We start from the raw sequence: 24,170 nt of genomic DNA on the forward strand, positions 1-24,170 counted from the left end.
AATTTCTAGAACAATGTATACTATCAATTTTTTAATATCTATTTTATAAACAGTACATGTTAGCATTTGTTATGAACTTATGATATTTTACCATCTGAATGTGTCATTTTGCACACGTGTTCGTTTATAAGCGGTTTTTGTAAGTTAAATGTATAAATAATGTAGCATATGTTGTCAACCCCTATCACCATAATTTATTTATTTTTAGACAACCCGGCACCAGAAATTAGCTCTTACCTTTAACCATGTTTCAAGTCATTACTTTATGTTCTATTTTTGAGTTTAATGACTATTGATGGATACTATAAAAAAAGTTTTGCACGTTTATGAGTTTTGAAATTTTAAAAATTACTTATAAGTATTTTGACTTGATCACTCATCCAATTTGTTCATTGCCAAGTTGGGTGGTCTAAATTTGATATAAAAGTTATGAATTCTTCATCCAATTTAAACAAATTAAATTTGACTCATGTATACCTTTGATATATTTGATTGAATAATGTACAGCTGCATATAGCATAGTACTCAAACTCTAATTTTAATATAGAGTAGTTAACACTAATCTTTTGTCATTGATATAATGTGTGCTTGGATTTAGTATAATTTACAAATTACAATGTAACTACATGCTAAAGTTGAAGTTAGTCTCTAAAAAATACTTATTTTAAAGAAAATGATCGTGCATCAATAATTTAAAATTTGATTATAAAAATTTAAAAAATTTAACTAATAATTAAATATTTTAGTTAATGATTAAATTTAATATTTTTGAAGTAGTTTGACTTTATAGTTTATGTAGACCAAACACACTTGGTTCATACAATGAAACATTTGGTTCATAAAAACATCATTATAATATTTTAATGTGTTTAAATTAGTTTTCTGTAAATTAAATAAAAAAATAAAAAGAGTAAATTAGTTAGAGATTCCGAAAACATCCTGAATAAATAGTTGGGGAGACATGGGTGTGTTATAAATTTGTCTAGGTTATAAAAAGCACTAATGCATATTTTTGCATTTGTTTATGCTTATGAACAACTAAGCCATATTCTGCTCTGTTGTGTCTGCTTATTGAACTCTGTCAAATTAGCAATTTCCATGTGACACTCTGTAGCATTCGTACAACCACATCAATTTACCAACTGCCACGTGGCACGCTGACTTTTGTGACATTTGGCATTACTTTTTTTTGGGCAATTATATATATGACATTAATAATGTATGGTTTATATAGTTATGTGCTCTTCTTTTTCTTCTTTCATCTTTGAATATTAAAATTGAAATGCCAGTTAACATTCGATCATCCCTTCTGGATAGAATGATTAATATCCACAAGCCAAGTTGCGAACCCTTTTTTCTTTCGAAAAGGAAAATAGAATGCCGTCATATTATGATAATATTAAACAAAAACATTCAAATTATTTTCATATGAAAATTATATCGTGAGAAAATAGAAAAAAATATTAAGTTGTGTAATATTTTTTTTTACTGAAAATAAGAACAATACAATAAAATTAATCATGGATTGAAATATTCTTCATTCATATTTTGATATTAAATTTGATAATTAATAAAGTTAAAAATACATTAATGATACACATAAATATTTTCAAATTCAATCATAATTAATCAAACAAAAACATTAATCATAACAGTTATATTAATTTCATCTACATATGATTAATAGTTAAAAATAATACAAAATTTACGATCTTTAATCACATTTAGTAATTTAAAAAAAAAATATTTGATGATATTTGTTGATAACGAGTATGTTTGGTCTTTAAAAATATTTGAAAAAGATTTTAAATAAAAAAATGACACATTAAACATCCCCTCTAATTAATGAAGAAAAAGTGAAGGGCTAAAAAAATTTGTGATACCGGTAACGTTTAGATTTGCAAAATAATTACATCATTAAAGGTGGATGTTGGTGAAGTGAAAGAAATTTTTTTAAAAGTTTTGAAACATTTTTTGACAAAATCAAATTTTAGTCTTTTTGAATATATTTGAATAAAAGAATTAGAAGAAAAGAGAATAAAACTTACATTATTATATATAAAAGTTTATGTCAAATTTAAACTAAAGATACAAATGTTAATAAAGATTTTTAAGAGATCTAATAACTATTACAAATAAGGGGAAAACTTCTAGGCTATATTCACTTAATCAAATATACCAAAAATTCAACATCCGTCTCAAATTTATTTTAATATTAGAATGTTTTTGCATGTACTATTCTCTTTTATTGAAATATTATAAATTAGAAGATACAGAGAAAAGAATGATTAACCTACAATAAAAAGTTCAATTGTGTTCTTTAAAAGGAACAAATTTCAAAATGAACTTCTTTTATACATAACTGAATTTGGAATAGAAGAAGCACATAAGAGAACTATATATCCACCGCATTGAAAATTTAGAATAAAATTTAAGTATAACTTATCATTTGATGAATTTCTAATGTATAAATTTATATTAAATGTGAGCAGAAGATCTAACTATAACATTTCAAATTATTAACTTTTAAAAGAATAATTTATTGAATTGAATATATGTTGCTTTTATATCTTTAGTACACATGTCATAAAGGGTAGCTAGTCCTTAATAATCGGAAAGCCTAAAGAATAAAGATTATGAATTCGTTGAAAAATATTAATTCGTTGCTTCAAAAAGAAAATAATAATAATGAACTCGCTTTAGTGCTCAAATAAAAAAATAACAAATCGCCTTAATTTACCTACCAATTTTTTATAATGTTTGATCACTTATTAATGTTGTTGGATGATGACGTATGTTGTTGGATAATGGTTTTTGTTGTAATAGTTGTGCATTTATTAGTATAATATGTGTTTATTTTTTATTTTTGATGAGTAATCTTTTAAAATAAATTAATATTGATCGAAGAAAATAAAATGTTAGTTAATTAATTCATATTTTTGAAATTAATAATAATTTTAAATTTTGATATTTTTATTATTTAAAAAAATATAAACAACAGTTATACTTTAATAAATAAAATTAGGCTAAATTATATTTGTGGTTCCTTAACTTAATTTCAGGTAACGTTTTAGTCCCTTATCTTTTTTTTCTTTTCGATTTAGTCATTTATTCCTAATAATATCAAATAAAGTAGGAAAATATGAGTTTATTTGAAGATTTGCGTTTACGGATTTGATGAAATTTGTATTATATTGAAGAATATAATTAATTTTATGAGTTTTGATTGAATTTTTTTTTGAATTTTTGTTTAAAAAAGGATAACGTTGTTGAAATTTTAAAACATAAAATATCAAGTTGTCATTTAAAATTAAAATAAAGGACTAAGTCGGAAAAAAAAAATAAAGGACTAAAACGTTACTTGAAATTAAGTTAAGGGACCACGAATGTAATTTAGCCAATAAAATTAATACAAATTTTTAAAAATAAAAAAACATTTCAAAAAATTAAAAGAGTATGAGTTTTTCTATTTCTCAAAAGAAATAGAAAGCTCAATTGCTAATGTTTTAGATATATAAAAGTTCAATTATATAAAATAAATGTCACAATTTTTAAAATACATGTATTTATACACAAAAAACTTTAATAATAAAAAATAAAAATAAAAGTAAAAAATGGTTAAAGGATTCTTTTATTTCTTAATCTCTTAATATTTCATCCAACACCCTATACCTTTACTAACATTTTTTGAAATGATATAACTCATTATTTATCTTATGAATTTGTTGTACTACTTTAAAATAAAATACACGTAAAAGTAAAAGAGTTTAATGTATATATTATTTGGTTGGCTAACCACTTTGCCTATTATTTTTCAACAAATTGTAATTTTTTGGATTAAAATTTTGTTAAGAGCAAAAAAGATTGCTTTGGACAAAACATCCTTAATAAGCGGAATACCTTATTTTTTTGGTTGACGTGATGCAGTCCCTTTTACTTGGTTTCTAGACTAAACATATGGTTTAGTGTTATATACATTTATAATTGAGATCATGCAAATCCACGTTAGTTTCCCAGGAAGAAGCTTGTATTTTAGGCAAATTATAAGTTTTGGCGGTCTACCGGGACCATGTTTAAAAATTACTCAAATTTCAATTAACGATAATTTATTGTTTTTTTTTTAAATATAAGTTTATAATTGTTATTTATTTTTACGTATAAAATGATAATTTTAATATAATCAATTTGCTAAATTAAAATTTAAAAAATATATTTATTGTTTTATTTATTTATTTGATTTTGTCGAATTTATTATTTCAATCTTAAACTTTAAATAAATTAATATAAAAAATATCATTCATCGTCGTTAAAATTTCAATAAATTTTAAAAAAGTCCAACTATTAAATAAGAGAAAACAATATAGTGGATGATGATAGTGATGTGAAGAAAGAAAGAAAAAGTAATTTTCAGTTAGATATTTTTAATTCCTACTCTCCAATAAAGGCAGGGTACAATAGAGTCCGCATATCAACATAAACCATATGTGCATCATTATAATTAAATTCAATTTAATATTTTTTCTACTCTCTTGGTTCAAGGAATCAAGCCCTAGTATATCATAATTAGAGTGAGGAGAAAATAAATTTTGATGAAAAATTATTTCAGTTAAAATTTAATATCAGATTATCTTAAATAATTTATTTTTAATTAAAATTTATTAATCATTTGAGTTTAATTACTTAATTTAATTTAATATCTTTATTGCAATTATTTTATGAGAGAAAAATAGTTTGATCCGAAGCTTAGGTGTTTATTTGCAATTCCATTGGTTGAGCCTTCTAATTTCAATTTGTCAAAGTGAAAGCTTAAACTCCAATTGTTTTTTTGAAAATATTTTATGTTTTTTATTCTATTCATTTTATTTTAATAAAAGTTAACAATTATTATAAAAAGAAGATGATATTTGTTTAATGAAAATATATTTTTTGAAAATTGAAAAAAGATTAACATTTTTATTATTTTTAAAAATATCGATAATCGTTTACTTCAAGAGAATCTACTATCTCATAATTAGCAAGTAAATTTAATACAAACTTTTTTAAAAATAAAAAACATTTTCAAGACTTTAAATTTCTGTTTGAGCCTCTTACAATGTGTGTAATCTGAAAACCAAATCAAAGAGTTCTGCATATTCTTGCATGTCTTGATTTTTGTGCTAGAATCATACACACAAAGATAGACACGTCCTTTAATTTAATTCACAAATTAATCATAAGAAGGAAACAGCAAGGAAGATTATTTTGCTAAAGAAGGGGGCAGAACAAATACATATTATATAATATAACTCACTCATCATTATTCTTAAATTAATGGAGCACAATGCGTGCCTTTCCTCATAATATATAGTCTCTCACTCATCCTTATACGAAACATTGCATTCATAAAAAAAAATGAAACATTGCAAATAATAAAATTGGATGTATGTTAAGCAAACAAAAGAGGAGTTTGCACTTATATTTAAATACAGTTAATTAAGGATGGTTCAGTTGAACTTGAACCTATGTGGATTACTTTAGTGAGACACAAAGGTTCCTTCCCACATGCTGGTTCTACTTATTTAGAGCAGAAAACAAATTGGATCCACTTAATAGTCCCTAATTTTATAGTTTGTGAATCTTAAAATAATAGTAGTAGTGGAAACTTTGACTAAAAACTAAAATAGAAACAAATTAATGTGTTTTGTTTATTTATTATGACCCAAATAATGCTGCCTTGGTGGGGATTCCATTAAAATTGCATTATTCTTTCTTTTTTGGTCAAAGCCTTTTTATTCTTTATTTAGAGGTACCTTTCCTTACAAATAAATCGGGCCAGAAAGCCCAATATCTCCCTTAATAGACTAAAGGTCCATGATAAATATATCTCCACATTCTTTCTTTTAGAGTAAAGGTCTATTTAACTATTTTGATCCTTGAGAAATTTTAAGATATTTAATCTAATCATTGAGAAAAATAAAAGTGTTTTTTTAGTCCTTAAAAAAATTAAACCGGACTAAATTAATCCTTATGAAAATCATAGTCAGAAAATTGGATTTTTTTTACTTATTGATGACTCATTAACTTAATTATCTCACATGTAATCTCTATAAAAAAAACAATTAAGTCCTTAACAATAATTAAAAATAGACAATTAAGTTTTTGACAATAATAAAATGAACAATTTAATTTGTACAATAAAAAATTCACTAAATCATAATATAATTTAAAAAACAACGCCAACAATAGTCAAATTAAACCACAACTATATCCAAAATGATCAAAATCATAAGATATAAAAGAAGGTACCAACATGTACCAAAACCAAATATCTATATACCAAAACAAAATATCCAAAGAAGCACCAAAAACAAAAATGCATGTGAATCATATTTGATAGTTGAAATGATAGATATATGTAGACGAAGATATCTTGATTTCATGATTAGTTGTTTTCTTGACTATATTCGTCTTGGCAAATCTCGGTTTGACAGGTCCTTTGCGGATCTTTTCATAATGTCTAGTTTATCCGTACTTTGTACCTTTAATTAATTTTGTGTTGTTGATTGACATACATATCTTCTGATACATAGTCTTTCCTCCTACACTTCTTTGGTCTCCTAATCGACCATTTTATCTTTGGTGGGTCTGGTTCTGGGTGGTCAATGATAACCCAATATTATCAGTTATTGACAGGCTGAATGTAGTGCTCATAAGTAGCATTCAATGCATCCATTGTCAGCCACTTATGCACACGATTCTCATGCCTGTCATTTAAATATGTTAGAGTTGCAATGGAATGTTCATAAAGCATGCTTGTTAACTACCACAATTGACAAGTGCAAGTACATAATTTTATGTTGGCTCCAACTGATGACTTGTGTTTGTGAACCTCAAATTGGCCCCTTTCACTTGTAGAGGTAAGTGTCTACTTATTGTTCTCTGAAGTAACAATGTCGATTTACAAGGAAGGGGGTTTGAATTGTAAATGTACCTTTTAAAAATTCCTATTAAAAACTTAAGAAAATAACTCAAGATTGATCTTGGTTAGTAAAACAGAGACACAGAGAACGTTCTTGATTTTATTATAAAACAGAGAACGTTCCTTGATTAGTTTAAAACAGAAACTCAGTTTGTGTTTTATCTTAGTTAATCAATTAAGTTTAACAAATAAAGAGATAGGATAGGGAATACCACACAAAGAAATATCCCGGTTCACCCAACTTGGGTTACGTCTAGTCCTCACACTGTGAGATTTTTCCACTAAGTGTTTAAAACAAGGAACCTTCTTGATTTTACAGCACCTAGTATAGATCAATCTTGATCTGTTTTAATTTCTATTACTTTCCACTCAGAAAGCAACAACAACACCTATCTAACTTTGATAGGATTCAATGCAATCTAAACAAACTATAAATAAACTCTTATAGTTTGAGTTTTTACAATAAGATTGATTTTGACAGAATCTAAGGTATCTCAACTCTTGTTTGAGATTTGATTCTTTACAAAGAAACCAGTAATGATCGAGCAATCTGATATGAGATTTTTAGAATTGTTTCTTCTTTGGGAATTTTGAGAATTTCAAGTATGTATGTGATTGATGTTTTTGATTTTGCAGCACTTGAACTTTTTGCCTTGCTCCTGGATATTGGCCTTCTATTTATAGGATTTAGAAGCATTTAATGAGGGTCAAATAGAGTTGTTGGTAGTGCTCTGTATTTTCGACTGAAACCAATATTTCAGAATAAAAATAATCCAGCCATTGATTTAAAAACTGCTTTTTGACTTTTCTGTTAAAGCTTTAAATCAGTTTTGTCTTCTAGTTAAAAAGCCTTTGAAGTTTCTTCCTTGATCTTGGATGGTACATTTTCGATCTTGAGTCTTGAATGTAGCCCATTGAGTTTGAAGAAGAATTATAAGTCATTGCAGGAGAGAAAATGTTGTTGCTGGAGTTATGCAGAAAACGGATATTGATTATCAATATAGATCTGTCAATTTGATCTTTCTGGAGTTTTGATGATCAATCTGGAGTTCCTGTTTTGATCATTATGGATGTCCTTTGTAATGTCTTATCATATATCAAGGTTGATCAAACTTTCTTGATAGTTTGATTTTAGAGTTACAAATTGTTCCGATTTTTGACTGTTTTTTGAGTCCTTTTATTTTAGTGATCAGATAGCCTTTTTGATCTGGGATGAATCCTACTTGTTCATTGCCATGTACTGATTCTATTTGAATGAAATTTTGAGACAAAATCTTTGTCAAAGAGGTGGAGAATGATTGGTCAATATGCTGTGATGAACATTCTTGAAACTGGAGATCATTCTTTGTTTTTATGCAGAATGCTCTTATTGCTGTCTTTTCTGCTTTGCTTAATTCTGTTCTTAAATAAATTCACTCAAAAGCACAAGTTAAATTAACATATCATTTTAGAATCATAATTAACTTTCTTAATTAACATTTGTTTATTTTCCTCAAAACTTTACATATGGAGTTTGTCTCAACACTCTCCCCCTTTTTGATGATGACAAATATATTAATTTAGATTTTAATTCTGATTCTAATATCAAGTATTTAAAGAGCTTAAAAGTTCCCCCTCAATTTATGCAGTTTTTAAATTGACAGAATTTAAAACACTATATGTAATAAACTGATTTTTCATTTGATTGAGAACAAAATAACATAACTATGAGCTGAATTACATACTTAGTCTTTTTAATACAAATTAAAAGCTAACTTAATTCTCCCCCTTTGTCATTCAAAAAGGTAACAGAAAAGCAACTAAGAAGCTAAGGAGGGAGAAGATCCTTCTGAAGAGGAGGATTTTCCTGGTGGAGGAACTTGAGGAGGAGGAGGAACCGGATGAGGTGGAGGAGGTGGAACTCCCAGCTTGGGAGCAAGTTGCTCTGTGAGCCAAGTTCTCAGCAGAGTGATTTCCTGATCTTGTTGAAGCTGTCTAACCATAATGACATGCAGTGCAGCCATGATATCTGAATTGGAAGGTTCAGACTGGCGAGGAGTAGTGTGAAGATGAGTTGTTGGCTGAGTTGTAGTGGCCACAACCGTATTGGGAGACACAAAAATAGATGGAAGAGTGTCAACTGATGTGGGCATGGATGGTAGAGACGTTGGTGGGGTAGACAGATGTGTAGATGGGGCAACATGTTCTGGGAAGTTAAAAAACTGACTCATGCAAAAAACAGAGGAGCTGGTTTTTTGTGGGGAAATAAAGAGTGGTGACATAGTGCTCGTGTTTTGAGCAGTTAGAAAAGTCCCAAAATTCTGAAGTGGGGAGCGAATAAGGTGAGAGAAGGAGATGAAGTCAGTTGAAGAAATGGTGGATGGAGTAGGGAGAAAGGTTGAGGGATTCGGGTTTTTAGGTGGACAACGTTCTTGAAGAGGTGAAGAACGTTCTTGAGCAGGTTCAAGAACTGCTTCTGGTGAGTGATCAGATGAGGAGGGTGAAAAAGGAACGAGAATGGGGATAGGTCGGGTTCGAGCTGATCTCTTTGTTTTGAGAGAGGTGGAAAAGGAAGATGTGGTCGCATGACTTTCTATTATGGAGGAGATCAAAATTTTAGAAAATTTTATTTTTTCACCTCCAAATCTTTTGAAAAATCTTTAAATTTTATTGAGATTGACTAATCCGGGAGGTATATTTTATAAATCTGAAATGGTATTTTCAAGTGGGAGAAGAAATATTTTTTGTGTGGTTGTTATCCATTTCAATATTTACTTAATATGTATAAAAAATAGATTTAAATATGTTTTTTGTTTTTGTAAATATTACGTTTTCTGATTTTGGTCCTCGTAAATTTTTTTTGTTTACATTCCTGTAATATCAAAAAAAATTATTTTTTGTCATTAACGTTAAGTGGACGTTACAAAAACGTTGACAAAGAGAAACAGTTTTTGATCCCCGTAAATATAGTAGTTTTCAGTTTTAGTCCCTGAAAAATATTTTTTGAATTTCATCTCTGCAATATTTAAAAAATTTATTTTTTATCCTTAAATGAAATGCAATAATTTGTATAGTTATTTTTATAAGATACTTTAAAAAATTTATAGTTAATTATTTTTAGTTACCTTAATCTGTATAGTTATTTAATAATTTGTTGCGGAAATGTTAGTTCAAAGTGTTTGCTAAAGTTTTTATTTTATTTTATTTATCTTCGTGGTTAGTTTGTAGGTAGAAATCCATAAATATTAATAATAAACTTATGCCAAGTAATGTTTAAAATATTTTCACTTCAATAATTTAAAATTTATTAATCTTCTATTTTATTTATTTATTATTATTAAATTAATTTTCATTTTATGTTTCAAAAAAATCACAATTATTTATTTATTTATACATTAAATAGTAAAAATATTTGCAAACAACATCGATGTTCAAGATTTTAACTCGAAATATGGTATTCAATCTAATAATATTGTTATTTTGAAACATATTTAACATATATATATATATATATATTAATGCTAGTAACTTTAACAATATAGTTAATAAAAAAAAAATAGATATACAACAATAAACATATAAATAAAATTAATATAATATTAACTACAATTATATTAATATAAAATAATGATTAAAATAAATCTATTACCTAATATATATTTTAAGTTATAATGAACAAAATCTAAAGCGTAAAAAGATGTTTTAGTTAAAATTATAAAGATAAATTAACAGAAAAAATAATTAACTATAAATTTTTGAAAGTATCTTATAAAAATAACTATACAAATTATTGCATTTCATTAGGGACATTAAGAACAAAAAATATTTTTTTTGAATATTGCATGGATGAAATTCATTTTTTTTTTCTTCAAGGATTAAAACTGAAAACTGTTATATTTACAAGAATAAAAAATTGTTTCTCTTTGTCAATTAACGTTTTTGTAACGTCCACTTAACGTTAAATATCAAAAATAATATTTTTTAATATTACAGGAATGTAAATAAATAAAAAATTACGAGGACCAAAATAAAAAAAATTTATATTTACAAAGACCAAAATAAAAAAAACTTATATTTACAAAAATAAAAAATATATTTAAATCTAAAAAATAATATTGAATTGAAACATTCCATAAACTCATTCATCTTATTTTTTAATACCAACACCGAGAATTATGGAGGGTGGGATGAGCTATCATAATTTTGAATCAAACAAATAGACATAATGATCAATACACATAATTTTGAATCAAACAAAGAGACATAAGAGCCATTCACACTCGAAAAATGCATTAAATTTCCACATTAAATATACTTTTATGTTACTATTTGTGGAGTTAGATGCAAATGCGCTATTATATTTACTACTTTTTGGTAAAAAAAAATTATTAAATATTTTAAAATTTATTTACACTTACCTTAAAAGAAAAAATTAAGATCGAAAGACTATTACATTTAATTTTAATCACATTCAAATCTTAAATCAAATCAATCGAATAATATATAAACTAAGAAGAACAAAAAAGTTTTATTCCTTAAAATCAAATTCAATCTATTAATCTTTAACTTAAATTTTAAATATTTACCAATGATATGGTATCTATAGTTTTGTAAAGGTTTAAAGTACACAAAGAAATTAAAGACAAACAAGTATTTAGATATAAAAGTAAATTTAATTTAATATATTCATAACCAACAATATAATATTTATTTATGTTTTAAAGTTGTATGACACCCTTCACTTATGAACTTATGATCATATCATTTAAAACTTTAAATATCTGGTATAATTATTAACAAGTGCAATGATATTAATTAAAAGAAATCGTTCATTAAAATTAATTTTAAAATCTTTATAAATTTATTATAGGCTAATAAGTTATACTTATTTCTAAGATTTTATTTTTCTTTAAAATATACTTGTCTTTACAAAAAAAAATTAAAATCCTAGTAATAAAAAATGAAATTTTCAGTAGAATAAAATAAAAAATATTTTGTCAATAAAGAAAATAAATCTTTCAACTAAAAACCTATTCTCGTGCTTTTTAGATATTCTAGATTTTTATATGATATATGGATGATTCTTACACTTTAGTAAAAACTCCTACACTTAACATATATAAAGATCATAAAATACTTTATAAAAAAAAAAATCACAAAATAAGATACATATAGAAATTAATATTATGATTATATAAAACAGGAAGTCTCTGTTCCTGATTTATAGAACAGAAGAAGAATAGAAAGTAAGAGAAGAAGAAAGAGTGATGATTGTGATTGAGATTGGGGAAAAGAAAACCCTAATTAGAGGATAATGCGATCAATGAAAAACCCTAGAATCAAAGGCACATAACGTAGATGCTTGGTATCGGCGCTGTTTCGTGGGATCTGAATTGGTTCCTTCAATTGATATTCTCCGTTCTATTTATTGCTATTGGATTACATACTTTGGTGAAAAACACCGCTTCTAGATACTTCGAAGTCGACGCCAATTTCGAAGGGGATCATCCTCCTCCTACCTCTGCATCAATGCCCGGCGTTCTTAACGTCGACGACCCTGTCTGCGCCGTCTGCGCTTCCCACGCTACCAAAAAGTGTTCCCGGTGTAAAGCTGTTCGATACTGGTACCCTTCTTAATTCATCATTATTATGATTACGATTGTGATTGTGATTGTGATTGTGATTGTGATTGTGATTATGAGTATGAGTATGAGTATGATTATGATTGTGAATATGATGATTATTATTGATTTGCTTATTTTTCGGTTAAGTGATTGTTACGATTAGGAATTTTAAATTTGTAATGAGGATTGTATTTGTTTTTTATTTTATTATTATTTTTGAATTGAAAAATAGAAAGAAAAAAAGAGCTGAATTTAGTTTGGCTGTGTGTGTTGTGTTGATTTTCCAGCTCAACGGCATGTCAAGAGACGCATTGGAATTCTGGGCATAAGGCGAAATGCAAAAATTATAGTACTGTCAGTGGTTTAAACTCGGCTCAAAACGGAGCTACTAATCGTGGGTTTAAGGCTTCTTCTGCTGGGGGTAAAAGCTCGAATTCGATTGCATTGGTACCTAGTTGTGGTACTTCCAGGCCAATCAAGCCGCTTAAAGATGTAATTTTCTTTTATCACTGTTTTTACAAATTTTTAATATGTTTTGATTATTACGTATTGTCGAAGGTGAAGGGCATGGCTGAGGTGTTAGGAGGTTTTAATGTCTTGAGGATAGATGCCAAAAGGCACACACTTAATTGAAGAATAGTACACCTTTCTGTATTATGTAGTTAGTACCAAAGATAGTAAGAGTGAACTTATTATGTATGGGTTTCAATTCGTAAAAATCTTAATTACTGGCCACTAAGCAGCCTGAAGACTAAAAATATCGTCAGCCTACCTTTAGCATCATGATTAGCAAGTTAGATGACTGAGCTTTAGGAGATTATCTTTTTGTTGTTGATAAAACACGAAAGGCATGCCTCCCTTGAACCAACAAGGTGCTCCCTAGGCATCAGAGGCATGCCCTTCCCCAAAGGGGCAGCTCCTTTACCAGCAGAAGGTTCTGACGTCTTCTGGCTCCTTGCCTCAGTCACTTTGTTTATATTTTGTTTACAGCGTTAAATCTTGTACACCAAAATTATGCATTTTGTCCTTTTCAGGTTCTTTTTCCTTATGATGAGTTTGTTAAACTATTTAACTGGGACAAGCCAGGATTTCCTCCTTGTGGACTCTTGAATTGTGGAAATAGGTTTGCCCTTCTCACAACTGATCTTTGGCTTTGTCCTATGCTATCATTATCAATTGTGATATGAGGATACATGGAAATATTTACTTTTATTTTCTTTGTAGTTGCTTTGCAAATGTGGTTCTTCAGTGTCTCTCATTCACAAGGCCACTTGTTGCCTACTTGTTGGAGAAGGGCCACCGGAAAGAATGTAATGTCACAATTTTAAGTTTTCTCTTCTTGCTGGATGTTAACTATTCCTTGTGCTTATGTTTGTTGTTGGTGGTTTTTCAGGCACTTGTAATGATTGGTGCTTTCTATGTGAGTTTGAAAATCATGTTGATAAAACAAGGCTAAGTTCACAGGCGTTTTCTCCTATGAATATTCTCTCTCGTTTGCCTAATATCGGTGGTACTCTAGGTTATGGAAGACAGGAGGATGCTCACGAGTTCATGAGGTTTGTTTTTTTTTGCAATATTATCGTTTCATTTTTTGTAGTGAATTGTACATTGACTGTCTTGAAAGGATGCCTATTCCATATTTAGTTTTGGAAGATGTAAAAGTTTTGTTTTTTTCCAAATTTTTAGGTTTTCAATTGATACTATGCAATCTGTTTGCCTTGATGAATTTGGTGGAGAAAAAGTTGTCCCTCCTAATCTTCAGGAGACAACCATTATCCAACACATTTTTGGTGGTCGTCTTCAATCCGAGGTTAGACATCTAATCTGACTGAAATATACACTTTGTTGCTGGAATGTATGATTTGCTGTTATTACATTACATCTATAGTAAAATATTGAGGCAGATTAAAGATTATGTTCTCATGGGGTTATCAAAGGAAATTGGCTTTGTCTTTCTTTCCTTCATACGTTGAACTTAAGAAGTTACTGTAGCCCAATTGCTAAGACTTGATAATGATGTTGAATTCCATTTAAGGTTGGACTTTGGAGACTTATATAATGTATCTATTTAATGGAAGAAACCTTTTTGAGTTTAGTTGGGATTGTGTTTTATGGCATATTTTATGAAGGATTATGAAGTACTCAGTTTTGCTTGTAATGATGACCAGATTAAACTACACCGTGACTGAAAGAGAATGATATTCTGCTTTTAGTCTCGGAAAAATTTGAAGCTATCATGTGATTTTCCTTAATGAGCATTCTTAGCTATAATTTCATCATGGATACTAGTCTTTTGCTTACAAAATTTTAATTTTAGAGTTTTTTTTAGTCTAATTATCAATTTCCACCTTTTGCATCTGTCTTGATCTTCTAATTTTTGTTTTTGTGAAACTAAATAGGTTATTTGCACAAAATGTGATAAGACTTCAAATCAATATGAAAGTATGATGGACTTGACAGTTGAAATTCATGGAGATGCTGCCTCGTTGGAGGAATGTCTAGATCAGTTTACTGTCAAAGAGTGGCTTGATGGGGAAAATATGTATAAATGTGAGGGGTAAGGTTGCCTGTCCTATTTAGTTACACAATAACTGGTCTTTTTATTAATGTAGAGGACATCATGAGGATTTTATCTTATGATAATAACTATTTTTGTTTGGAACTTTCAGTGGGGGAATTTATTTTTTTGTCGATGATCAAACATTTGTTTTTGATGATGTATTTTGCTGCTTCTTGACAGGTGTCAGGACTATGTAAAGGCATGGAAACGTCTTACTGTGAAATGTGCTCCAAATATTCTTACAATTGCCTTGAAAAGATTTCAGGTCTGAGTAGTTTGATATATAGACTATCTGGCTAAGTTGTTGTCAGATGCTATAGGTTGTTTTAATTTTAGATTTCAGTTGCATCATTTCTAGTACTCTCCCCTTTGTGCTTCATGCGATATGAATTGTACATATACTAATTCAGCATGATTATAATGATATACTGTTTAATTGCATGTTAATTTTTTTCCTTCTAATACATAAAAACTTGAAACTTAAAATCTTACATGAACTGTTCTTTGTCAAATTTTCTCATGTGTTTTTTCGGGTGTTGTGTATATGCAGAGTGGGAAGTTTGGAAAACTTAACAAGAGAGTTGCCTTCCCTGAAACTTTAAATCTTAGCCCCTACATGAGTAAAGCTGGAGATGGATCTGACATCTATAAGTTATATGCTGTTGTAGTCCATATTGATATGCTAAATGCTTCATATTTTGGTCATTACATCTGCTACATCAAGGATTTCCAGGGAAACTGGTATAGGATTGATGACTCGAAGGTAGATTTCTATCTCCCAATGAAACTTTGAGTATTTTTCTTTTTGGTCGCTGGATACTCTTTAGCTTGAACTTTCAGTATCCTCATTTGTGTTGCATTACACTTCTAAGGTTGCGAGTGTGGAATTGGAGGAGGTACTTTCTCAGGGAGCATACATGCTGTTGTATAGAAGGTATCCTTCTGGCATTTGTTGTAGAGGCTATTGCTCTCTTTCTCTCTCTGATAAATTATTCCATATTACTTTATGTCTTTCACTATCTGGCGTCTGAATGATTTTTTTTCCTTTGAACTTGGGCTAATCTTATCTCTGGTTGAGTGAAATTTGAATTTTCATATAATGAATATCTGTTGAGGATCAATTTAAATTGAATTATAACTTTCATTTGATTGTTTAGGTTTGTTCTTTATGCTTAACATTATATTGATCTTGGGCATGGATATTGTATGAAGGAAATAATAACCCTTTTCTCCAAATCAAAAGACTAATTTTAGTTATTTAATTATTTTGAGCCAAAGCTCAAACAGCTGGTTCTGTTAAACATGGTCTAGTCAAAGATTATGTTCTTATCTTGTTTTCTTTTCACTCTTTACATTGTACTCTGTCAAAAAGTTATTGGTTTTCTTAGCTTGGGTGTTTAGTTTTGGATTCCAATATGTACTGCATTTGCCCTGATCTCTTGGTGAGATCTAAAAAATCTTGGAACTTAGAAGTTGGTTTCCACCTATTGAGACCTCTGGTTATTTGAAACTGACTTAGCAGTATCCGATGTTGGATAAAATAATGGCTCTAATAATTGAAGTTTGGGCAGATGCACATGCATGTAATTGTTTTAACAGTAATTTGTGCCAATTACTGAGTAAGGTGACAAGTAATGTTTGTTTTGATTTTGGACAGGTGTATTGCCCGACCATCAAGCCTTCAAATTCAAACTACTGAATCTTCAGGGATAGTAGAAGAACGAACAGTGGAAGTGGAACCTGGCCCAACTGAACAAGCTGAATGCCTCTCAAATATGAAGGCTTTGACTCGCAGTAAAGGTTGTGAGGTTTCACCATCTGATATTAGTCCAGAACTGAAGGTTTCTTCCGGCTATGAGTCCGAGTCTTCCATTGGATTGAACTCAGAGGAAGCTAAAAGAGAGCAATCCGAGGACACAGACATGATTGATGTTGAGTCAACTGATATTGCTAATGATATTTCTTGTAGTGCTGTTGAATCATCTTATTTGCCCATTTCTCATGCTGTTGAAGATTCTAGGGATGAAGATATGGGAAGATCTATAGAAGAGACTTCAGGCTTCACTCAAGATGAAGATGATACTAGTGTGGCTGTATCTGGTCCTTCTCTAGGTTTACCAAATGACTTTTCTTTTTTGGATAAGCATTCTTCTGTTTCAGTGGATTATCGAAATGTGGAGGAAGATTCAGAACATATAGATGCGGTTAAATGCAAGTTACAAACAGCTAAAGACGATGCGTATTATGGCAATGGATATGTTAGTGCAAACAAATCTGCTATTCCACATGAAGATGCTGGTACTCTATTTTCTGGTGTTGCTTCATTTCCCACAGAAAGGGACAGAGGAAATGGAATTAAGAAAGTGGAAATATCAGCTGATAAGTTAATAATGTAGGGCTAGTTATTTTTAAAAATATTTAATTTCTTCATATCATTTATATCCCATCATCGAAAAGTGGTGGTGAGTTGGGAAATTTTTTTTCTGGGGTTTCTTTATTTGTGGGAGCCTTGGATATTATTTTAACTTTTCTAGATGGATCATCTAATTTAATTAATTATACTGGTAGAGCATAATTTCTTTGTCCTTATTTCCTTTCATTCTGTACATAAAGAAAAACAATAATTTTTTAATTTGCTGCATACACTGCCGGTTTTACTATCGCCTTCCTAATCTAGTTTTGTTAATAAGAAATTTTCTTTTCGGTACCAAATAGTTTGGCCTAGCACTCGTCACTGTGCAAATTCATGCACAGGTTCATAATTCGAAGAGCAGTATGCAACTGCAAAACTTGGACAACGTATATACATAGTATAAAAGATTAACTTTAACAAAAAATACTTAAAATAATTATTATGGTAACACTCAAATTGTATTTTGCTTGTATTTTATAGCATTAACTAGAGTTTTTTTTATTGTTTTTTTTTTTATCAATATTTTATAAGGAAAAAAAAACACTTCACACCCTTTAAAAAAGGTGATTAATCTCATTTAATGTGATTACTATAATTAATAATCAATGAGTCTTAAAGATTAAAAATGAAAATTTAAAAATTTAAAAACATGAAATTCAATATAATTTTAATTGACTTTTTTTAAATGTTTGGTTCCTTAGCGAAGACACTTAACTAAAATTAATTGTAATTTTTAAATTGCATTTTCATGAGACAAAATTCTACTGAAAAAAAAAAATTAAATTAATAATAAGATATTGTAGAAAAAAAATCACTAAATATGGTTGGTCAAAAGTATTTGGGCATATGTTTCTAATTTTTTTACTGTGGCATTTTAAAAGCTTAGATTAACTTTTTAGTTTGTTTCTAAACTTTGGGTCGAAATTGAATTTTAATTTTATTATTTGCATATTGACCCCTATTTACTATGTAGGTCATAACTTGAGCTCTAAATATCGGATTGACGCACGTGAGCATGCGTTGAAAAGCTAAAAATCAGAGCCACAACTTTTGTGTTAGAATAAAATCTCAATGCTAAACTTTACTGGGCCTAAATTGCAGATTTCATTAGTTTTTGTACTAATTTTAAGGAAAGTTTTACCCTATACCCCCATTTCTATACCTATACCCCCATAGTTTTATAAAAATGTCAATTATACCCACAATTTTTTTATTTTTTTATTATTTTACTAATTCAAAGTTATATTTTTTTTTACCATTTTATCTTTTTCGGAATCAGAAAAAAGATTTCCGAAAAACTTTTTTGAAAAAATTCGGTACACCTTATTTACGGATTTTTTTTTAAGTTTTCCGGTACAGAAGGTTTTTACTGGAAAATAAAAAAAAAAAAAAAAAATCGGTAAAAAAAATTAAACTACCGAAAAACTTCATTAAAAAAATTAACCAATTTATTTTTTGTCTATACCATAAATATTAATAATTAATACACTATAAATACACCATTAAATAATTAAAAATTAATACACTATATATAATATACCATAAATAATTAATACACTATAAATACACCATTAAATAATTAAAAATTAATACACTGTATATAATATACCATAAATAATTAATAATTGTATTGTTGGACGAATCGGAGGACCATTCATAGATGATGAAAATTCAAAGTCACGCATTCTTCAGTTTTGTCATCTCCACCTCTAGCCCTACCCACTAAAAAAATTAGTTAAAATCAAATGAATTAAATAAATACTAATATAATAAAAAATTAAAATTAATTTAAAAAATGTTTTTTTTTTAAAATCAAACAACTACTGGAAAACTTGTGGATGAAGTTTTTCGGTAGCTTCCAGAAATGTCACGTTAAGTTTGCCGGTAGTGTAAGTTTTTCGATTGTTCCGAAAAACTTAAAAAAAGATTTCCGAAAACGATGTTTTGTACCTGAATTTTTTTTTCAAATTTTTCGGAAAACTTGAAAAAAGTTTTTAGGAATTTTTTTTACACTTACTTTTGTTCAGGAAATGTTGATATGAAGAAATAAAAAAAAATATAGTAACTTTATATGTATATATGAGGGTATTTTGGTATTTTCCTTTACTTTTTTGGGTACATGGATAAATGAGAGGGTATAGGGTAAAATTTTCAATTTTAAGTAGTGGATCGCTTGTTTTCACGTAAGTTAATTGTGCTTGTTTGATCAATTATATAATCAAATAAGAATAAAATCACGAATTAGAAATTAAACTTGTTAATAGAATTTGTGATGAAACTCTAATTAGTGGATTATTCCTTTTGCTAATTTGTTCAAACAAAAATTTAAAAAACTCATTTTTTAATTATTATCTCTATCTATGTTTTATTATTTGTATTTAATCCATGTGCAACAACGAATTAATGGTTAAGTTAGTTAATTTTTGGTTGATTTAAAATCACAAAAGTAAATTTTGTTGTTATTTATATTTGAAATTAGAGTTAATATATAAGTAATCCAAACATTTACTTTCTATTCATCTGTATGGATAAGTCGATTTCATCCTCAATTATTCCTTAAATTTATAAACTCAAGCAGTTTTTCCAAAAAATAATAAATAAAAGAAAATAACATCTCATAAAATTTCTGAATCATGTACTTATTTCGTTGCGTACCTATAAAAAAAAACAAATAAAAAATAGGGTATTTTTTTTTCCGTGGCGGCGTGTCCTCCCGCGAGCGGTAACACTAACAAGAACCCAAATAATAATATAAAATGTCTTCATTATGTTGCAGCAGCCACACATCGCTGCATCACCTTCAAAAAAACCTATACAACAGAAACGGTACTATTACTACTACTCCATTCAGAAGTACAAGTAGTAGCGTGAAAACAACCGGTTCAGTTAGTTATAACCGGGTATCAGCGGTAAACACTCGGGAACAAGAAATGGTGTTGGAAGCAGGGATTGAAGAGAATAAGAAGAAGTTGCAATTGGGGATTGCTGAGTTCTACGATGAATCATCTGGAATTTGGGAGAATATTTGGGGTGACCATATGCATCATGGATTTTACGATCCAGATTCTACTGTTTCTGTCTCTGATCATCGTCTTGCTCAGATCCGAATGATTGAAAAGTCTCTTACTTTCGCTTCTCTTTCTGGTTGGTACTACTATTCATTTCCATTTCTATGTTCACTATATTCTTTTATTTGATAACAAAACATATATAGACCACAAAAAGGGACTGTTTAGGGACACTAACAGTAACATAACTATAGACATTGATAATACTTTGAAAAAGAGTAAACGACAATTTTGGTCCCCAGTGTGTGACGTGTCGTAACTATAATCATTGAATTGAATCTATCCACTGTTGTTAGTAATTTTTGACAAAGAAAAACACATTTGAAGATTAGTCTGACTAATTAAAGACATATTCAAGTACTAAAATGATCATTTACTCCTTTGAAAATGAAAAGTATAAGTGACTGAATATAACTGCCATCTGACACACTTTGATTTTGAAGTGTTGGTTCTACATAGAGAAATAATTTTAGTTATTATAAATAAATCATAAACCATTTCTCAATTGGAGAATACTAGGACTACGAGTTGCTACTGGCTAGTACTGACTACTTGGTGTTATTGATGAATGAATGATCAGAGGAGGCATCAAAATGGCCTAAGAGTGTAGTTGATGTTGGATGTGGCATAGGGGGCAGTTCAAGGTACCTGGCCAAGAAATATGGGGCAAGTTGTGTAGGCATCACTCTCAGCCCTGTTCAAGCTCAAAGAGCTAATGCTCTTGCTGCTGCTCAAGGTTTAGCTGACAAGGTATTTCTTTGTGGACATTTTCTCCTTTATTATCTATTTTACTTACACATTTTACTCCATGTTTATAAAGAACTCACATAATCACATGTTTTGGTGTTGTATATGTGTCGGATACCCAACACACCTTCAATCTAAAGTATCGATGCTACTTGCAGTTGCTGCTATGTTATCACATGTTAACCTATGTTATTACTGTAATGAAACCCTCACCAAGGGTCTCAAGAACTTGTATAGAATACATTCTACTCATGTGGGGTTTATATGATATTTACCTTAGTCTTTTTTGTTTATGTAATGTAATGTAATGACAGGTTTCCTTTCAAGTTGCTGATGCGCTAGAGCAACCATTCCCTGACAACCAGTTTGATCTTGTGTGGTCTATGGAGAGTGGAGAGCATATGCCTGACAAAGCAAAGGTTCCAAATTCTCTTCCTGTCTAACTTGCATACTACACTGCAGTTTCTTTCATATTTTCTGTTCTTTATGCTTGTAAAGTTGTAATGAGTTTCCTGTTTCATACAAAACTGTTTCAGTTTGTTGGAGAGTTAGCTCGGGTAGCAGCACCAGGCGGTACCATAATAATAGTAACATGGTGCCATAGGGATCTTCGCCCTGACGAAGAATCCCTACAGCCATGGGAAAAGAATCTCTTGAAGAAGATATGTGATTCATTTTACCTTCCAGCTTGGTGCTCAACTGCTGATTATGTCAGATTGCTTGAGACCATGTCCCTTCAGGTAGTTAATTTAATTAATATACCTACTAATAATAAAAAAATTCATGACCTCTGCTATAAGTTGAGACAAAGTTTGTTTAGGATTTATTTGGGTCTAAGTAAAAATCATTTATATAATGTCTAAGAACTGTATTAGACATTATATAACTTATGAATAAGTACATAGTCTGCATAGAAGAGCTTCTCAAGAAACACTTGTGAAGGTAGAAATGTTATTAACTATGAGTTTTTATAAACAGTTTTTTAAAAATATCTTTTGTATCTCAAAATTTTCAGAAGTTGTTATAAGCTTATAAGATTGCTTTACAAAGTAAACAACTGTAAACTTATTGAAATGAAAAAAGTTCAGGAAATTAGAAGCTAATTCAAGAGAGATAGCATCGTTGATTGGATAAACAACTTAATTAAGCGCTTATAATATAAGTGTTTATTATATAAGTACTTGCATATAAATTATTTCTGTAACAAAAAATAAAATAAGTCAACTTGTTTTCATATAAGTTATAAACCGTTTCATAAGCTAGCATAGAGAGCTCATAAATATAAGTTGAAAACAGCTTATATGAAGTCATAAGTTGTTTATTTCCGTAAGCTCTCCCAATTCCCAAACAGTCTCACAAGTCAAAAGTGTTTATGCCAATAGAATAGTAAATAAGCGCAAAAAAGCCAACCCAAAGCGGCTCGTATGTGGTATGGGTTTAGATTGTGTGGTTGTGTTGCTATTTTGACATGTTTGGTTGATTACTTTATGTAGGACATCAAATCCGCAGATTGGTCTCCCTTTGTTGCTCCATTTTGGCCAGCAGTGATACGTTCAGCATTAACATGGAAGGGTTTCACTTCACTCTTGAGGAGTGGTAAGCACAAAATTTATATTGCATTTACAATCAACTTCCCTGTCTCAAATCGCAAGTCTTACATAATACATTGATAATCATCTCGTTCATTGAAATAAATTACTTGATGGAAATTATTTGAATTGTTTTATGTCGTGTCCAGGGCTAAAAACTATAAAAGGAGCTTTGGCTATGCCATTGATGATAGAAGGATTCAAGAAGGGTGTAATTAAGTTTGCCATAATCACATGTCGAAAGCCTGAAGATGTGGAGGGTGAATGATTTTATTTAATGAAATGAAACAAGTTTCCTATTGGTCACTCATTTTGATTTTGATAATTCAAAAATAAAAGAAATAAGGAATAAAGATACGTGTTTGTCTGCCACATCAAATACTATTTGGATAGAAAATTGATATTGAAGGAAAGATGTAATTTATATCCTGTTCTGTAGCCTCCAATCCTAATGTTCAATTTCCTTTGCTCCCTATTGCATTACAAACGAAAAAAATAACTATCATTTTAACTATCTATGCGTGAAGATAGTATGCCCCTGCACTGCAGGAATATTTATTCTTCACTCTACTTTGCTTATTCTAACCATTGATATCATGAGTCTATGATAATGTCCATTTGCATCAGGTTATGAGACAAATCATGGATATGCTCGGTTCTAGCTTATTTAAAAAATAGAAAATGCAACTGTAAAATACCTCTTGGACCGGTGTGATTATAAAATTAAAAAGTCTATATTGCGTCGATCCAATACTTTTAAGCATTTCACCCCTTCGAGTGTCATGCTTAAGGGCCTCTGGACTGGTATAATTTAAGTTGTTTTGATTGCACATGTATTACTTGTTGGGTATTGGGCTCCCTTCCTATGTGGAGAAAGGCCCAAATATTATATTCCATGTGTCTCACTTATTTAAGTGGAGAGTGGTCTAATTAGGGTTAACAAGAGAAACTATTTTGATGGAAAAGGCAACCACCAAAAGAGAAAATTGAGGAGTAACCCTATTCCCGATTTTGTTAAATCAGTATTAGAAAAACATCGATTGCACATTTGTTAACCGTTGGATCGAGCTGATTTTTGGACAGTAGGTTCGCAACATTCAGGTCTTCGTTTTCAACCGTCGGATCGGCGAAAAGACGTCTGGAGGGGGAGAAATCATGCTCGCACAGCAATAGGTTTTGGGTATTTTTCTCTTCTTGTTTTTCTTTAGTAGGCTTTAGTGCTTTGTTGTTTT

At 29.4% G+C, this 24,170-nt stretch overlaps 2 protein-coding genes across 2 annotated transcripts; both read left to right on the plus strand.

Moving 5' to 3' along the window:
- The first annotated feature begins 12,097 nt into the window (after nt 1–12,097).
- On the plus strand, nt 12,098–17,781 carry LOC101513166 (ubiquitin carboxyl-terminal hydrolase 18-like). Its single transcript, XM_004498769.4, has 11 exons — nt 12,098–12,561; nt 12,849–13,053; nt 13,596–13,684; nt 13,786–13,871; nt 13,955–14,117; nt 14,248–14,371; nt 14,961–15,118; nt 15,302–15,386; nt 15,672–15,884; nt 15,994–16,055; nt 16,779–17,781. The coding sequence occupies exons 1-11, from the start codon at nt 12,296–12,298 to the stop codon at nt 17,515–17,517; spliced, it is 2,190 nt and encodes a 729-aa protein (XP_004498826.1). The 5' UTR covers nt 12,098–12,295; the 3' UTR covers nt 17,518–17,781.
- Nucleotides 17,782–20,181: 2,400 nt separating this feature from the next.
- LOC101513488 (tocopherol O-methyltransferase, chloroplastic) lies at nt 20,182–23,376 on the plus strand. Its single transcript, XM_004498770.4, has 6 exons — nt 20,182–20,678; nt 21,183–21,352; nt 21,664–21,768; nt 21,886–22,089; nt 22,843–22,945; nt 23,088–23,376. Exons 1-6 carry the CDS (start codon nt 20,291–20,293, stop codon nt 23,204–23,206), a joined length of 1,089 nt encoding a protein of 362 aa, XP_004498827.1. The 5' UTR covers nt 20,182–20,290; the 3' UTR covers nt 23,207–23,376.
- The last annotated feature ends 794 nt before the right edge of the window (nt 23,377–24,170 follow it).

The sequence above is a fragment of the Cicer arietinum genome, chromosome 4, assembly GCF_000331145.2.
Source record: "Cicer arietinum cultivar CDC Frontier isolate Library 1 chromosome 4, Cicar.CDCFrontier_v2.0, whole genome shotgun sequence".
Classification (NCBI taxonomy): domain Eukaryota; kingdom Viridiplantae; phylum Streptophyta; class Magnoliopsida; order Fabales; family Fabaceae; genus Cicer; species Cicer arietinum.

What these genes read in the sequence shown, in the direction of transcription:
- LOC101513166 (XM_004498769.4), top strand. Translation starts at nt 12,296, where the DNA reads ATGCTTGGTATCGGCGCTGTTTCGTGGGATCTGAATTGGTTCCTTCAA. An exon ending in CTCTTGAATTGTGGAAATAG is followed by an intron (nt 13,685 to 13,785) that starts GTTTGCCCTTCT and finishes TTTTCTTTGTAG; the next exon opens with TTGCTTTGCAAATGTGGTTC. An exon ending in AATATGTATAAATGTGAGGG is followed by an intron (nt 15,119 to 15,301) that starts GTAAGGTTGCCT and finishes GCTTCTTGACAG; the next exon opens with GTGTCAGGACTATGTAAAGG.
- LOC101513488 (XM_004498770.4), top strand. Translation starts at nt 20,291, where the DNA reads ATGTCTTCATTATGTTGCAGCAGCCACACATCGCTGCATCACCTTCAA. An exon ending in TACTTTCGCTTCTCTTTCTG is followed by an intron (nt 20,679 to 21,182) that starts GTTGGTACTACT and finishes ATGAATGATCAG; the next exon opens with AGGAGGCATCAAAATGGCCT. An exon ending in ATATGCCTGACAAAGCAAAG is followed by an intron (nt 21,769 to 21,885) that starts GTTCCAAATTCT and finishes AAACTGTTTCAG; the next exon opens with TTTGTTGGAGAGTTAGCTCG.